This window comes from Sus scrofa, chromosome X (assembly GCF_054392235.1).
Source record: "Sus scrofa isolate SSC_HxYL_T2T_F1_AM1 chromosome X, Sscrofa_HxYL_maternal_Yorkshire_Landrace_v2.0, whole genome shotgun sequence".
Taxonomy (NCBI): domain Eukaryota; kingdom Metazoa; phylum Chordata; class Mammalia; order Artiodactyla; family Suidae; genus Sus; species Sus scrofa.
Window position 1 is genome coordinate 124,122,826 of NC_139401.1, and position 17,601 is coordinate 124,140,426.

General features: G+C 48.6%; 1 protein-coding gene across 7 annotated transcripts in view; it reads right to left on the bottom strand.

The window, feature by feature from the left end:
- Positions 1-17,601, bottom strand: part of FGF13 (fibroblast growth factor 13) — a 495,908-nt gene that overhangs the window by 453,902 nt on the left and 24,405 nt on the right. The window contains exon 1 of one of the 7 annotated variants that reach the window (XM_085008910.1): positions 5,468-5,492. The exons of the other annotated variants lie outside the window; for them this stretch is intronic. Coding sequence (XP_084865036.1) covers positions 5,468-5,477 — 10 coding nt within the window. The 5' untranslated portion in view covers positions 5,478-5,492. Of the gene's footprint in view, positions 1-5,467; positions 5,493-17,601 lie in introns of those variants that run through there. 7 annotated transcript variants of the gene reach the window in all.

The window sequence follows — 17,601 nt, forward strand, 5'->3', positions numbered from 1 at the left end:
TAAGATTATCTCTCACTCCTTTTATCAGTTTAAAAAAAAAAAAACACTACAAACACATATATGGATTTCTCATCATTTCACAAAACTCCAAAGCCTCAGTCTGATCTCTGCAGCACAAAATAAACATTAAACTACAATGAGACAGCACTTCGCACCTCTGAGAATGGCTGTCACTAGACAGACCATAAATGACAAGGACGTGGAGAAAAAAGCACCCTCATGCCCTGGCGGGAACATAAAGGGGTGTAGCCACTATGGAAGACAGTGTGGAGATTCCTCCAAAAGTTAGAAATAGAACTACCGTATGAAACAGCAAGTCCACTTTGGGCTATTTACCTAAATATGAAAACACTAATCCGAAAAGCTCTTTGCACCACTATGTTCACAGCAGCCCAATTTATAATTCACAAGCTATGAAAACCTAAGTGCCTGTCAACAGATGAATGACTAACGATGTGAGAGATACAGAGAGATAGAGAGAGAGATCTCACGAAATACTACTCGGCCATTAAAAAGATGAAATCTTGCCATGTGGGACCACAGGGCTGCCGCCCAAGGGCATTACGCTAAGTGAAATCAGTCAGAGGGAGAAAGACAACCACCGTTTGCGTTCATTCATATGTGAAATCTAAAGAACTCATCAACGAATTTTTTTAAATAAACAAAACCACGCAGATACAGAGAAGGGGGGTGGTAATGGGTAAAGGGGATCAGCTATATGGTGACGGATAGAAACTAAATTTTTGGTTAAAAAAAAACACAACATGAACAACAACAGCAAACAGGCTTCTACTTCAAAATCTAACACGTTTCATTTATTTAAAAAGACGGTATCCCGTGATTTTCTTCCCAGTCAGCATCTCAAACACATACATTGTTACCACTGAGCCTGCGTGAATTCTGAGTGGTTTGTCTTTTCATGTGTTTCTTCCAATCAGGAAACGTGACTGTTCGTGGAGAGAGAAATGGTGTTTCTGAAATCCCATCTTAAAAACTGGAATCAGAGCACGTCCACTGCACCGTGCGTGTCATCAGTCGGCACATGCAAGGCCTGTCGTGTCACTAAGGTGACTCACTCCTCCAGGAATACTGAGCTTCCCCGGGTTCTGGCAGTGAGCCATGTGCTCTTTCTTCTGCCAGCCGTTACAGGTACTGCTCCCACTTTCCTTCTCATCAACTGACAAACCCTTGCTCATCCTGCAGGTGTCAGGTTCATGTTCCCACTACTCACGACCACCCAACTCGCTCAGTGCCCTTTTGTCCCCGGGCAGGGTACTGCTCCCCACTGTCAGCTCCACGGAGACGCTCTTCCTCCCCAGAGTCTCCCCACTGCCTGGCACCGAGCCTGCCATATGGCTGGTGCTCTCTGAATGAATGGTGTCCAGATTCGCAGGCATGTGTTTCCAAAGTATTGTCTATCACCTGAAAGTAAATGGATCTGCACACTCGGCTCATCAATGGGAAACAGAATAGAGCACACATCGTTAGGGCCTTTATCAGAAACTGGAGTCCACTTGGGAGATTTCTATTTCGAGAAACATACAAAGATGTGGGGCAGGGGGTGCTGAAGATGGCAGGGGGCATGAAAAACAAGGCTTTGAAGCCAATACATAGAGTGGGAAATCTGTGCCCTGATATAAATACAGCACTCATGGCACTAGCCGCACAACTGAAAGCCACACATGCTGCATGGGCAAACCATCTCCGGAGGGGGCTGGGAAGAGAGAGGACACACGGTGAAGATGCTGAGAGGGGCTACACAGATCAAAACGAAGGTCCAGCCCTGGGCATGTCCTCTCTTTCACGCCAAGTACTCAGAAACTGTCTCTCCCTCTCCCCACAAAGGATTGAGGGGGAAAAAATTTTAACTGCCACATATTTAAACCGAATGTGTGCTCCGGAACATAAGCCATGTCTCACACATGAAAGAAGCAGAGAAAAACAAATAAAAATGTCAAATTGCCCCAAGACTAACTAGGAAGTTCACATCTTTCAGAACGAGTCAAATCTCTATTCAAACCGGCATTCGCTGTATTTGCTTTATGGGCCAGGCTCTGTCCCAGGTACTGAGCATCAAGGGACGGATGGGTGTCCCTGAGCTCGAGACATTTACAGCAGACTGGGGGAGACCCACAAAGCAAAAGGGAAATGGAACCACTGCGAAGGACACCAGAAGGCAGAGTCCACTCCAAATGCAGGGATGAAGGGTCACAAAAACTATCACAGAGAAAGTACATCATTTCGACCAAAACATCACTGTACAGAAAACATCATCAACGATAAATAGACTGAAGAGGACCAAGAAAAGCCCCCTTCTCTCTCCTCATGGTTCTCAAACTTGCAAGGCTCAGTCCTCTAGGCCCCTGGTGGTTTGGGCTCTTCCTTGACTTTATTTGCCATGTGATTTTGATGACCTATGATTAAGATGGAGGAAACAAATCGAGTAAGTTACAACAATTTCTCCCATCAGTGAAACAACAATGGGATCCACGTTCACGGTAGCATGAGCCAAAAGGGAGAAGCCACCCAACGGTCCATCAGTAAACGAAATGGACAAAGAAAATGCGGTACATGCCTATGTGATGGTTAATTTCATGCGTCAACTTGGCCGGGCTACGGGACGGCCCCATGGCTTGTCAAACGTTATTTTGGGGTGTGCCTGTGAGGATGCCTCTGCTACTGAGTACAAAAGATGGCCCATCATCCAATCCCTTGAGGGCCCTGGGAGAACAAAAGGCTGGGGGAAGAGCAATTTCTCTCTCTTCTGGACCTGGGATGCCGTTCCCTCCTGCCTTTGGACAGAGGAGTTTCTGATTCTCAGGCTTTCAATCCTATACCACCCGACCCCTCGCCCCCACCCCCAGGCCTTCAACCTTGAACTGGGAGTTAATCATCAACTCCTCTGGTTCTCATGCCTTGGTACTCAGACTGATTTATACCATTGGCTTGCCCCGTTCTCCCACTGGCAGATGGCAGACTATGGGACTCCTTGGCCTCCACAACCACATGTGCCAATTTCTATAATCAATGTCCTCTATCGCTAACTCTATCTAGATAGCCTACTGGTTCTGTTTCGCTGGAGAACCCTCATACAATATGCAATGGAGTGTTACTCAGCCTTTTAAGAGGACATTCTGACACCTGCTACAAAGTGGATGAAGCTTGAAGATATCATGCTCAGTGAAATAAGCCAGTCACAAAGAGATAGATACTTCATGATTCCACTTAGCTTTGTTATCTAAAATAACCAAACTCAGAGCTCTCTTGTGGAGCGGTGGGTTAAGGATCCAGCATTGTCCCTGCAACGGCTGGAGTTGCCGCTGGGGTGCAGAGTCGATCCCTGGCCCAGGGACTTCCACGTGCCACGGGGGCGGCCAAACAATAAATCAAATAAATAAAATAAAAACTCATAGAAATAGAAACTAGAATGGTGGTTGCCAGGGCCTGGGGGTGGGGCGGGGGAGGAATGGGGAGTTGGGGTGTGATGGGCAGTTTCAGTTGTGAAAGATAAAAAAGTTCTGGAGATTGCTTGCACAACAATGTGACTATAGCTAACACCACTGAACTGGACACTTAAAAATGGTCAAGATGGGAGTTCCCGTCGTGGTGCAGTGGTTAACGAATCCGACTAGGAACCATGAGGTTGCGGGTTCGGTCCCTGCCCTTGCTCAGTGGGATGGCGATCCGGCGTTGCCGTGAGCTGTGGTGTAGATCGCAGACGCGGCTCGGATCCCGCGTTGCTGTGGTTCTGGCGTAGGCCGGTGGCTACAGCTCCGATTCGACCCCTAGCCTGGGAACCTCCATATGCCGCGAAAGCGGCCCAAGAAAATAGCAAAAAAAAAAAAAAATGGTCAAGATGGTAAATTTTCTTTTTTTTTTTTTTGCTTTTTAGGGCCGCACCCTCAGCATATGGAAGTTCCCAGGCTAAGGGTCCAATCGGAGCTACAGCTGCCAGCCAACACCACAGCCACAGCAACTCGGGATCCGAGCTGCATCTGCGACCGACACCACAGCTCACGGCAACGCTGGATCCTTAACCCACTGATCCAGGCCAGGGATCGAACCCGTGTCCTCACGGATCCTAGCCGGGTTCGTTACCACTGAGCCACAATGGAACTCCCTAAATTTTCTATTTTGTGTATTGTACCATAATTGGAAATAAAATTTTTGCAAAGGATCATGGTGTATTGCTGCATGGCACAGTGTCATGAACCTCTACTCCACAGAGGCCCCAAACAGTTTAACTCGTGCAGAAACACTCGCTCTACTCCATCCAAGTCTCCTCCTCTAATGTAACAAGTAGGAAAAAAAGCAATGCTTGAGTACAATGGTATGAGAGATGAACACACGTTCCAAAGCTGTTCTTGCCTTTGTGGGGGAAAAACAACACAAGCAATCTTATTTAGGTCACAGCAGTTACTGTAAACATCCCCAGGAAAGCTTATTAATAACAGCCACCCACGAAGGACCTGGTTTCAACCATGGGATGTCATGGAATCAGTGGGAAGGAAGGCGGAGGGAGAATTTGCTTGGATTCTGGAAACGAGAATGTGAGCATCTTTTGGTACTTGAATTTGGATGTAGAAATAGCGCATTGAGCCCATATTTAAAGTTAGGACGTTGGACTGGCTGGCTTCTGAAGGGCTGTCATGACTGATTGCTTACTTGATTTTAAAAAAAGAGATCAGGAAAGCATCCTAAATATTTATGCTAATTCTTGATTCTGCTACCCGTGGAGGGAAAGAGGCCACCTTTACTCTCGTGTGATCACAGGGAAACGCACTGGGCTAGGCCCCTGCCAAGAACCTGCTTTATGACCCTGGGCAGATCACTACCTCTCTGTGGGCCCGACTCGCTCTTCCACGGTTACTATGGTCCCTTCCAGGCATTACAATCTCTCATTAAGAATCTGGGAAGCAGGGAGTTCCCGGCGTGCTCAGCAGTTAACAAACCCGACCAGTATCCATGAGGACGCAGTTCGATCCCCAGCCTTGCTCAGCGGGTTAAGGATCCCACGTTGCTGTGGCTGTGGCGTAGGCCAGCGGCTACAGCTCCAATTCGACCCCTAGCCTGGGAACCTCCATATGCTGTGGGAGCAGCCCTAGAAAAGACAAAAAGACCAAAAAAAAAAAAAAAAGGCACCTGGGAAGCATACAATGGCAGAACATGAGAGTCCATAATGCCACAGAACTGCACACTTAAAAATCACCGTTATCTTTTACCACAATAAAAAGTCAAAAATAAATTAAAATTTTAAAAAAGAACCTGGGAAACAAAAATAGCCACTGAGAGCCATAGCTTATGATGAAAATTGCAGGAGACCCCTAGGCTTGGCTTTTGTTTATTTTTAATCAAGTCATCCCCGATTCCTAAATCAACATTCAGACACACCAGAGATGACGCTCGGAAAAGAGACCTTGTCATAAAACAATCACTCCTTCCATACTGCAACTCTCTTCCCACTCACCTTGCACCATTCGAGTCCAATCTGTGCCCACCGGCCTCTCAAGAACGGAGTCTCATCTCCATCAAAACGGCCAAGAGAGACGCACCCCCGGTCAAATGCACTCTCCCTGGAGCAACGCCTCTGCTCTCCTCCAGCCACGGAAACCAAGCAACTCGACTTGGGGTGTTTCCCGGCCTAGGGAGATGCCTCTGCACTAAAAACCAATCCAAGATTTTTCAAGATACTCAGCCGGGGCACCTGTCTGGAGACAATGGCCTCAGAAAAGAAGACGAACTGTCTTACTTCCCTTTTCTCCTTTCTGTGCACGCTGCCCTTTAAAGACGTGCTCTTTGTTCCGTAAATTCAAAGGGTGCTTTCATGTCCAGTGGGGTGGAGGCAAAAAGCTGTGTGTTTTTTTAAAGGGTGAAATCTGTCAAAGTCCCCAAGGCTCTTGTGATACAAATCGGGTCATCCTATACAACCTGAACCCCCAATTCCACAGGGGAAATAAAACCATTTATAACTCAAAGGAATAAGCAGGAATAGGTCGATGCACTTGACTGGTCATGAACCAGGGACAGGGACACTGCTTGGGGCCTGGCCCAACCCTCACACTCCTGGCCCGCCCCACCTCCTGCCAGATCCAAGCAGGAAAGTGGTCCCAAGAAGGGGCACTTCCCTTGCCCACAGCTCTGGACGGGCAACGGGCTTCTCTTAGAAGCCCCCTTCCATGCCCTTAGCCCACCACGTTAAGAGCCATTGAGGTCCAGTCCCCGGAAGGGGCAAAATCTTTGAGCACTGACCTCTGCCATTCTCAGAGCTGCGCTGGGATGGCCAGCTCGGGAGGGTGTCCCCAAGCTCCCTCCCACCCCACCCTCTCTCTGGAAGGGCCCCGGCTTTGCAATTCTCTTCCTTCCGCATTTTCTCCTAAAGAGAGGGCAGCAAGAGAAAGAGTCGAGGCGAGGCCATCAAGAAGAGAGAAACGAGGAGCAAAAATGGAGAGGCTTCCAAACCGAGCATCCGTGTGTGGGAGATGAGGAGGGCTGAGGAACTGAAGACCCAGTGCCGACAGAGCGGGGCACGGACCTCGGACCCATTCTGGGAGATACAGAACCCTCTGAGAATCTGTTGAAAGCTAGGGATGTCATCACCAGAAAAATGCACATTTACACATAATTTCTAGGGGCTCCTTTGATGTCTCTAGGACAGTGCTTCCCCAACTTGGCCAAGGAGAAGAATCACCCAGGCACTCCTTTACAATTCACATACCAAAAAGGCTCTTCTAAAACTCTGATTTAGCTGGTCAGGAGGAAACAGTAGCCTACTTAAAAAAAAAAAAAAAAACAACCCTACGAGTGATGAACTTGTGTTAACTTTCAGCCAGGATCTACTGAATCAAGTTCTCACAGTGGGGATAGAGGTAGTGGGAGGTGATGGTGAGGTGATCAGGTTTAGGAACCTCAGCTCCAGGGGTCCCCAGGCCAAGATGAATAACCCATACCCAACTCCATCCAGGCACTCTCCAGATGTCTGGACCGGCCAGGGCGCAGATGGCTATGATGGGCACCAGGTCACTCATTGCCTGACATACCGCCAGCCCAGGCCAGAGTGTTTATGCACTCAGGGTCTGGTTCCTCTAAGCAAACTTGCAAAACATCAGCTCCACAAAGGCAAGGCTGATTATCTGCTCTGCTCACTGCTGTCGCAGGAGGCTCAACTACTATTTATTGAGTAAAGTAATGGGTGAATTAATGTATGAATTAGTACAGTGGGCACTCTGTAGCCACAGATTCCGCACCTATGGATTCAACCAATCATGGAGTGAATTTTTTTTGTCTTTTTAGGGCCACACCCGTGGCATATGGAGGTTCCCAGGCTAGGGGTCGAATCGGAGCTGTAGCTGCCAGCCTACGCCAGAGCCACAGCAACGCGGGATCCAAGCCACGTCTGCGACCTACACCACAGCTCACGGCAACGCCGGATCCTTAACCCACTGAGCAAGGGCAGGGATCGAACCCGCAACCTCATGGTTCCTAGTCGGATTCGTTAACCACTGCGCCACGACGGGAACTCCACTACTCTTTTAATAATAGCATCCATATCACCACTGACCAAATTTTATGTGTTATCCCTACATTATCCCATTCTATCTTTAAAATAAGCATGTGAGCCAAATATGACTACCTCCATTGTGAAGAGGCCGAGAAAGATTTCCCCGAGATCACACAGCGCACTAAAGCAGAGGAACTCCAGTCTCTAAAAATCCATGCTCTTTAACCATACAGCCCCTCATCCATAGAAGATGGCCTATTCTAAAGTAGAAATTATATATCCCAAGTTAAATTAGCAATATTAAATCCAAATGGATTTGGGAATGAAAAATGCGGTCTTGCCATATCCATAAACAAAGGATCTTGCAGCCATCAAGCCATCACATTACAGCCCTGAGGGAACTCAGGATGGAAAGAGGATGCCGAGCTTCCAGGCAGCAGTCAACTGAGAAGGCACAGGAGGCTGGCCCCAGAGAGCTGAGGTGCTCATCAAGGGAAAGCTCAGTGAGCCCAGCCTCCTCTCCCATACACAGAAAAGCACTCAGTTCCTTAAGAAACCTGATTTTCTTTAATTAACAGAATCTTTTGATGTTCTGACCACCTGGGGTTTTGTTGCAAAAACTATCCATCCTGGCTCCTCACCTATTCGGAGCAGCCTCTCAAGTGGTCTGAGAGTCTTATCTCCTGGGCTTGCCGTCCTCAGGAGGTCTGCCCAAAACATCACTCTTCGGTTGGGCATTTTTTTCAGTCAACAGAATGCTGCTGTCCTTCTAAGGGCTTCTGATGTGGTTTGGAGTTTCAAAGGCACAAGAGCATTTAAAGAAACCTAGGACGGATGCTGAGCCTCATGGTTAAGTAACCCATTTATTGAGTATCTCTTTTGTGAAAAAGCACCTTGAGGAAGTTAAAATCTAGTTGGGGAGATAAAACAAGCAGATGAAAAGTTAATCATTGCCAGATGGGTAACCCGGAGACCCAGCGCAGGGAACAGGCAGTTTCAGTAGGGAGGGTGGAAGAGAGGCTTTCTGGAGGATGTGGGTTAAGCTCGCGCATGAAAGATCCCCAAATGCAGAAATACTAGGTAGAGTATTCCAGATCAAGGAGTGGTGGGAGCTGGAGGAGAAAAGTCACTTTGAAGATAATCCATAAGCAAGATATTGTTTATCTTAATTTTTATGACATCATTAGGCTCATTATGTATCTCCACCGCAGAGAAAGCAGAAGATATGAAAAAAATATACATATACATATATACATCTATAAGCCAACCACCAGAGATTCCTTTTGATATACATTCTTTGAAGATTTATTCTAAACGTATTTGTATGTTTCTTTACACATAGGCATATCTGCCTACATGCATTCAATGTTATATTTACAGATTTATACATGCATATATGCATCTTTATAGGCGAACATACTTATCTATATTTATAAAATAGTAATAATATTTGCGGAACCCAGTGAGAAAGAGCTCAAGGCAGTAAGAGAAACACTTCACAACCACAAGCACAAGATCACCAGCTCTCCTTAGGCACCCCCAAATCCACGCCCAGCGCACACACTAAAATGACAGCGCGGCAGATTATTTAATGACGTGGAAAACATGCTAAGATGTTGACAAAGAAGAGCAGGTGACAGTATCTACTGCATGATTGCACCCATACACTTCAAGATGTATATGCGCGTGTTAACAAAATTCAGAGAAGAAAGACTGGAAGAAAAATCTCAAAAAGGACCTGGGAGCGCAACGCTCTGGTGGCTATTTTCTCCTCTACGCTTCTATGATTTCCCAAACTGTTCCCGGCAAACATGCATCATTTTGTAATCTGCAAACAAACCAAAAAATCGACGCCACCAAACAGAAGCAATATAAAAGCAGACAAATAAATGCAAAACAGTCCTGGGCTTTCTGCTCAAGAGGCATCCTGGGCTTTGTGAACAGCTGAAACCGAATTAGCATTGACCAGAAGACAGAGAAAGCAAAGCTCTGGGGTTTGGCCAAGTCCTGACTTCAAGGCTTTGACGGGTATCTGCCTCGGAGGGGCCCAGCGGGTGGGTCAGGTGTAGTAGGCAGAGCAAGGACGCCTGGGGGGCTGGGGGGGAGGGGGACACCCGGCGCTCTTTTATCAGGCCCCGCCCGCCTGCCCCGGAGGCAGAGCGCCCGCGGTCTAGACCTCCAGGCCAGGGGCTGCCCCGGGGCGTCCGGACCCTTCCCCGCGCGCAGCCGGCCGCCCGCCCCGCCCGTCCGTCTGTCTGTCCCTCCGCGGCGTCCCGGGGCGAGCGGGCCGGGGGGCCGCGGGCCTCCGGGGGCCAGCAGGCAAAGCCCTCCGCCGCCGCCGCCGGACGCGAGCAGCTCTGCCAAGTTTCACCTTCGGTGACACAACTTTTCCGTGTTTCTTTTTTCGGCAGCCGCCGCATCACGAGGCTAAGGAGCACACGGGTTTGTAATCAACCCGGCGGCCAGATCGGCGGCGACCGAGGGACGCCGGTTAACGGGACCGGTCGGCGCTCGCCTCCGTCCAGGCCCCCAGCTAGTGGGTTCGCGGCAGTCGGAGAACAAATGCTCCCGGGAAGCAGAGCCTCGAGGAGCGGCGGCCCCGTTTCCCGGAAGGCGGCTCCCGGGGCTCCGAAGAGCCCGCGCCTCTGTGAGCTCCCGGTCGCCTCGCTGTGCAATAAAGCCCCCCAGGGGCGAGGCGGGCACACACACAGAATCACAGGCAGGGGACACAGGTCAGTTCACAATACTTTCCACGTGGTGGGTGAAAGCAGGTTCTGCAGATAGCCGTGGGCATAGTCGAGAACTGCGCTCAGCCCGCCTTCTTTAGGTTGTTTACGTCTCTACTTTGAACGCGAGATAAATATTTTAAGAACTCGATCTGTGTTTACTAAGCCCCCGGTGCAAGAGCTGGAGAAATGCTACCTCCGCGATTTGGAGGGATTTTTGAGAACTGGGTTTCACATGTGTTATGAAACTTACCTACAACCAGGCAATAGACCGGTCACTGTTCATTCTGGCTGTTAAACACAGGTTCCGCAGCACAGAGAGACGCTACGTGAGTCCTAACTTTGAGAACTGTAATTAATATGCTCGTTCAAGGCGTGTGTCTCTGTTAACAAGATATATTTTGGGAAATTTTATCTAACTGAAGGCAGCATAAACAGGGTAAGAAAGAAAGCTCGCATTTTATTTTGCCATTTAAAAGGAGTTATATAATGAGTGGTGAAAAGCTTCTTCCATGGAGCTACACTCTAAGGGGGAGACTTCTTTCACTGAAGTTAATGGCAAGGGGGAAAATCCAGAAATGAGACTCCGCCAATGAACCCGGGGTTCCCGAAGGAACCCCAGTCAGTTCATGAAAACCACTGACATCTGTTGACAAGGAGGGGGGCAGAAAAGGAGAGGAGGTGGCGGCGGGGGGGGGGGGGGGTGCTGGAGAGAGAAGAGAACAGACTGAAAGCAGATGCCACGTAATGGGGGAAAAAAATAAACAATCAGGAGTTTCACCCAGTCGTGAATTAAAAGGACGTGTAATCTTCAGAACGCAGGTGAAACAAGCTTGCAGACACAGTTCTGGGAAAAAATGCCATTATTTTCAAACTGACAGATGCTTAAATCTTGAAAGTCACAGTCATGGCCAAGTGAGGGTAGATGCCCACTGGAAAGTAAGAAGTCAGAATATCCAAGGCCAAAACGGAAGCAAAGGGCACCCCTCGGGCCTAGGGCAGGACTGGGTTTCTTTCATCTCTGTATGCCCAGGCCCAGTACAATGCCTGGTATGGAAAAGTCATTCGAGAAAGCTGTTCAGAGATCTGTTTGGCTGCACAAAGATCGCAGCCTGGGAGCACTCATGCCTGTATAGGCAAACTCTTCCTAATCGGGCCCACATTGGCAGATGGCAAGTGATTCTGCAAAGGTGGATTAGGAAAGACTCAACTGTGTTGCCTAGGGAGGCGGTGTAACACAGGGGTTAAGAGGTAGATTTGAAGTTGATCAAACCTGGCTCAAACCCTGCTTCACCGTTTCAGCTGATTGACCATACTCTGGTCTCAACCCCTGAGGCTGCTTTTTCATCAGTCAAATGGGAATACGAGTCGTCTGTCTGTCTATCTCGACTAGCTTGAGATACTTCATGTCAACCCCTGGCATATATATAGTCAGTGCTCTGAAAAACTATGATTATAAGACCCCAACCACAATTACTTCTCCAGCCTACCTAGATGTCAGAAAATCAGCCATGGATATTAAGTCCTTGATTCCTTAATTAATTGAAGCCCTGCCTCTGGCAAACTGAAGTTCGGTGCCAGGCACTGTGCTCGTGATTTGCGACCCACTAGCTGTGTGACCTCATCCAAGCTACCTAATCGCCCTACTACGCTTCAATGTTCCCATCGCCAAAGTCCGGATATACTATTCGCTGTTTCATTAGGCTATCATGACGGTTAAATGAGAGCTACATAAAAAGTAATGCAAGCCCAGTAAATAGTGCTCGATGCTGTAGAAGCTACTGTAATAATGATAACGATAGTAATTATGATCATTAATGTTATTCGATGATGAATAAAACATACCCCAGTTTCAAGGAATTTCCTGCCTTGCTTAGCCCATTCAAATATACTCCTTCAGGGCCTGCCAATACAAGACCCTGCTGAGTGCCCTAGTGTGGGGCAGGATGGGGGGGGTCTTCCAGGAACCCGGAGGATACGGAAAGAAGGGGTCCACCAGGAAAAGGAGGCAGGCTGAACGTGAGGTGGCCAGGTCTCAGAAACCAAGAGCCTGCCTGTTCTGCAGGAATCCATTTCTATTCAGTTCAGTAAAGGGAAAACTAAAATTCCATGACACAAGTCAAAACGATAGTTGCTTTGAAGGGGGGAGGGGGGATGGTAAGAAAGGAGCACGAGACAAGTTTCTGGGGTGAAGAAACTAGTCCGTATCTTGATTTCGATGCTGACTGCGTGGATGTAAACATTTGTCAAAACTCACTGAGCTGTACACTTAAGATCTGTGCGTGTTACTGTCTAGAATCTTCCATGACACAAAAGGAAACTGGGTTTGCACACTTTTTTTCTTACTAACTCTTTCATAATTTGGCCTCTGACCAGGCCTGCCTTTTACCAGATTTTCTTCTTCTTCCCAGGCCCTACTAACGGGGCCCAGAAAGGACAGACAGGGATGCCTGAGAATTCCTTTGGGCCATCAGGGACTGACCCAACCAAATCTGAGGTCTCTGCAGAAGGCTCAGAGGCAGGCCAAGCAAAGGCCTGAGCGCAGCCCAGTCCCAATGCACCCCCCTCAAGCTTACACGACAAAGCCCAAGGTGCTGCCAGTTTAAAAGAACCAACCAGAACACCTACTACCCTCTGCCCTTGGTCTGCGGGGAAGGTCATTAGCCAGTGAGACCGACACCATTTCCCTTTGAAAATCAATGCGCAGGCAAGTAATTTACAAGGGCAGAGGCATGAGGAGGGCACGAGAACTGTAATCTCAACCTGCGGTCATTGTCTTTGAGGCTTAATGTTTATTACAAACCCAGACCCCTGATAAAACAGTCCCTTCACCTTGCCCCGGTGCCCCAAGAATCAAGAAATTATCTCCTTCCATACAAAACTCCCATTTTCAGGATTAATTCTCTGAGAAACACAGCTGTAGCTTAGAACAAATGGCCGTCCAACTCAAGCAACTGCACCTGCAGGCTGGAGGCGGGGTCAACAGGATTACTAGAGACTATTTCACTTTCTTTAGGAAATTAGCATCATTTACTCGGAAATGCACAACCCTAAGAAATGCTTCAGGAAGACATGGCGGTCACCAAAGGGATAAAATGCCGTATTTAAAAATGTCAGAAATCTGAGACACGTGGGTTGTTCGCACTGGGGCATCACAAACAGAGCGGCTCCGCTGGGAGGTGGGGAGGATGGACTGGGATGAAGCCGCACAGGACGAACCTGAGGTCCACCCCTCAGCCTGTGCCTAGAAATCCCACTGCTGCCATGTCTTCTGGATGGGCCCGATAGGGAGACATAAACTGGTGACTGCAGACAATGATTTATGCAGACATTTGCCTGCTCTACTAATTGCTCAAGCTATCTCATGTGCCTAATAATCTTCGCATTTCAAAGATCACGTTAAGCTTAGCAAGGGCGGCGACATGTAGGAGCCCCTCCACCCGCCACCCTTTAATTCATGGGGGGTTTTTTCTCCCTGAATTGTTTAATCTTGGCGATTATCTTCTATTCCTTTCAAATTTCCCAACTCCAAAAATATAAGCCATAATGAAGCCGACGCTGGAAAGCCCTTTTATTGGATATATTTGAAGAGCTGCAACACATTCTGGTTGTTCCGTGTTGATTGTAATTCCCAGAATGAGGAGTGATTTGAACATAAAACAGCACAGCTGCAAAGAGACCTGGACTGTGAACAGTTTCATCTCCCTTCCGACTGCCTCACCAAGCAGCCCTCCAGCTTAGCACCCAAACCCCGCTCCCAGTTCTCTCCCAGGTTCGATCCTGCTCGCTGCACCAGGCCTGGACAGAGACCTCTCCTCCACAGCTTGCTCTCTGCTTCTCACCCATCCTGCATTGCCCACTCCCACTCCAACCTCACCCCCATCTCCAGCCCCAGGAGGCCTCCTATCCCTTCTAAGGATTTGACCTGTACTGGAAAGAAGCTTAAAGGAGGCAGCAGGGAGAGAAGATAGAGCAACCCTAAGCCGCATCCCCCTCCTGCTCCGGCCTGTCAGTCAAGAAGCTGCCCATCACTGGAAATGGTGATGAAGAGGATTGGGGGACCCTGTTCGCCCCTCCCCTGGAAGAGACTTAACGAGTCAGACTAGCCATGCCCCCGGCCACACCCCCTCACTGGGGCTGTTCTCACCATCTTCTGCACAGAGGAAAATATGGAGCTTGTGATGCTCCATAAAAATCGCACTGGTCCATGATGACTTACGCACCAGGGGACAAAACAAGTCCCGACATGAGTAGCAGAGACATGAGTAGCAGAGAGATTACGGTTGTTGGGTTTTTTGGGTTTTGTTTTTTTGCTTTTTAGGGCCACACCTGCAGCACATGGAGGGTCCCAGGCTAGGGGTCGAATCTGAGCTACAGCTGCCAGCCTCCACCACAGCCACGGCCACATCAGACCCGAGCCGCATCTGCGACCTATGCCACAGCTCTCGGCAACGCCGGATCCTTGACCCACTAAGCGAGGCTAGGGATCGAACCCACAACCTCATGGTTCCTAGTCGGATCCAATTCCACTGCGCCCCGACGGGAACTCCAGGTTGTTGTTTTTTTTTTTGTTTGTTTGGTTGGTTTTTTTGTCTTTTTGCTATTTCTTGGGCCGTTCCCATGGCATGTGGAGGTTCCCAGGCTAGGGGTCCAATCGGAGCTGTAGCCACTGGCCTACACCAGAGCCACAGCAACGCAGGATCCGAGCCGCGTCTGCAACCTACACCACAGCTCACGGCAACGCCGGATCGTTAACCCACTGAGCAAGGGCAGGGACCGAACCCGCAACCTCATGGTTCCTAGTCGGATTCGCTAACCACTGCGCCACGACGGGAACTCCCCGGTTGTTGGTTTTTAATAAGAGGGGACCAACGTCATGATTTCATGGAAGGGGCTGGGGGCGGGGCAATGGATGCCTCTAAACACCGGCTTCGCCGGGCCCAAGCCTGGGAAAGACACTTGACAGAAGCAACTGCACTAATCCACCAAGACCAAGAAGAGCTTTCGGAATGGCATTCGGGGTTCATGACTCGATACACTGGCCACCCGACCACAATGCCCTGTCTTTCTTGGGTACGGCTAGAGAGGCTACTGGAAGAGGCCAGGCAGGAGCTGAGCCCATACGTGCGCGTGGGCCCCGCCAGCTATTAGAGCAACAGCTGTGCAAGTGGCCGGCTTCTCAGCCTGTGCGTGGAATTGTCCTCCACTGCATGGAATTGTCCTCCACGGCCCCGCGGCCAGCAGAGAGCCGGCCTGACCTTAGTGCTGCCCGTAGCACAGAGAGAAGCCACAACCCATGTGGCCTTGAGACTTGCCTGGATGTGATGGCTCCCTGGCTAAGCACATGGGAAGGGACTGCTGAAAAAACACACCCAACTCCAAACAGGTAGCTACAAACCAAAGGACAGTTTTGAACATGAGGGCCAGCCAGCGCTTTCACTTGATCCACAAATGGTTTGGATTTATCTGTAACAGACGGCGTTTTCTGGATGCCACAGGAACACAGTGGCAGTAAACCAGACAGAGTGCTTTTCCGAAGAAGAACTGGGGCAAAGATCTTAGGTGACAGGGCAGAGACAGGGCAGAGACGAGTGAGTCAAAGCTAAGTGCCTATCTGCTTGAGCAAACAAACGGTAATGCTTTCCTTGTCCCTGAAATGGAAACAGGGCCTCCTGTTCAGGAGCCGAGTGCCCCCAACTATGTATACCTCTGCCAGCTTAAAAGTTTGCGCAGAGCCTCAATAAACACACAAAAGATGATGTGCTGCGTAAGAGGCCATTTTAATAGTTTCAAATAGAATCACGCTTCCCTCCCCCCTCCCAAGAGGAGGGTCTGTCTGGTCCTGTCTGGCGACCTTATGGAAAAGGTTATCAGAAAGATCATTGTCCATCACTGGTTTTAAGCCCCATGAGTCGAAGGGCGTCATTTAAAAAGACAATCAGCAATCTCTATGCCCCGAAAGCCGTATTTCATTAAGCGGCACAGAAGAACCTACTCATCATCTACTACCTGTGCTCCCGAAACTCCAGAACCGCTGCACTCTATGATAATGTTCTATGCAGTTATGATAGGCTGTGGGCATGAATCCCAAATGATGGGGTGGGAGGCCGAATTTCAATGAGCAGTCGGCTCTGAAAACAGATTAGGAAATTCATTCAAACTGCTACTAAATTATTTGACTTGATTCAATCATTCGTCGCGCCGGTGTTCATAAAGAAGCGTGTATATTCAAAGTACCCATTAGATGTTCAATCCTGTATCTTGCTCTGTTGCACAGAGTGTGCTCATGAGTCACTTAGCTTGAAAATGTCCGAAGAACATTACCTACATGGAGGAAATTTGTAAATAACCAAACCTCCTCGTGAATATGGTCAATAAAGTTTATTGGTTGAAAATATAAATAGACCTGGTACCTTTCATCTCCAAGGTAAAAAGTTGTCTTTAAGAGCTCGTCACAGAAGACTCTGAACATTCGTAAAAGGGTAAAATACTAAGGGCCATCAGGCATTCACTGTATCAAAAATGCTCTAAATTCAACAACCAACAGAAAGGCCGAATGGGACTCCGGCTCTCAGCAGCCGTAAGATTCCCATCTCCTCGGGAAAGTCAACTCCCCTCTGAAAAGTTGCCTTGTAAAATTACTTTAATTTATTCTAATTACAACCATAATTCCAAATGCTAATTACACAATTCCTACAGAGAGGTATTCGCTTTCAAACGTGGTGAGTCAACATAAGAAAATGTTATGACATCCGCCTAGTGAAAATTTTCATTATTGAGTTCCGGAAACTTGTCCTCAGGTTTCCAGGCTTGTTACGCCCTTCTGGACAATTACAGATTACCTTCCTAAAACAGCATCTCCTTTTCTGTGAATGAATTTGGTTTCAGGGTCCTCCCAAAGATAGCCTGAAATAAACCTTGGGTGACCACCTGATGGAAAGCAGGGACCAAAGTTCCAGAAACAAATCTGAAACACTCCCAGATGCAGAAGGACAATCACTTGCCTGGGATCAATGGGGGCTACAATTTTCAAGAGCTTTACCCTTCGGGGGCCCTGGGTGGAAACAAACCACCGGAAGTCACTTTCGCTCATCATACCAATGCCTACTTAAAACACACAACAATTAGGCAATTAGGCAAGCTCTGGAAAAGTCTAGCAGGAGGAGTTCTACTTTCCAGGTGGCGGTTTCCATCAGACAGCCAGCGGGTGTGAGTGAGGTGACCTCCAGCCTTGAGACAGGCCAGTGTTGACCCCTGGCCCAACAGATCTAGAGCCCCCCACAAACTTCTCTAGCCTCTCGTCGACGCTTTTTCGTCTAGATGGGAGAGAACCGGCTCCATTTAAAAACAAGGATGAAGGCCCTGAGCTGCAGACTT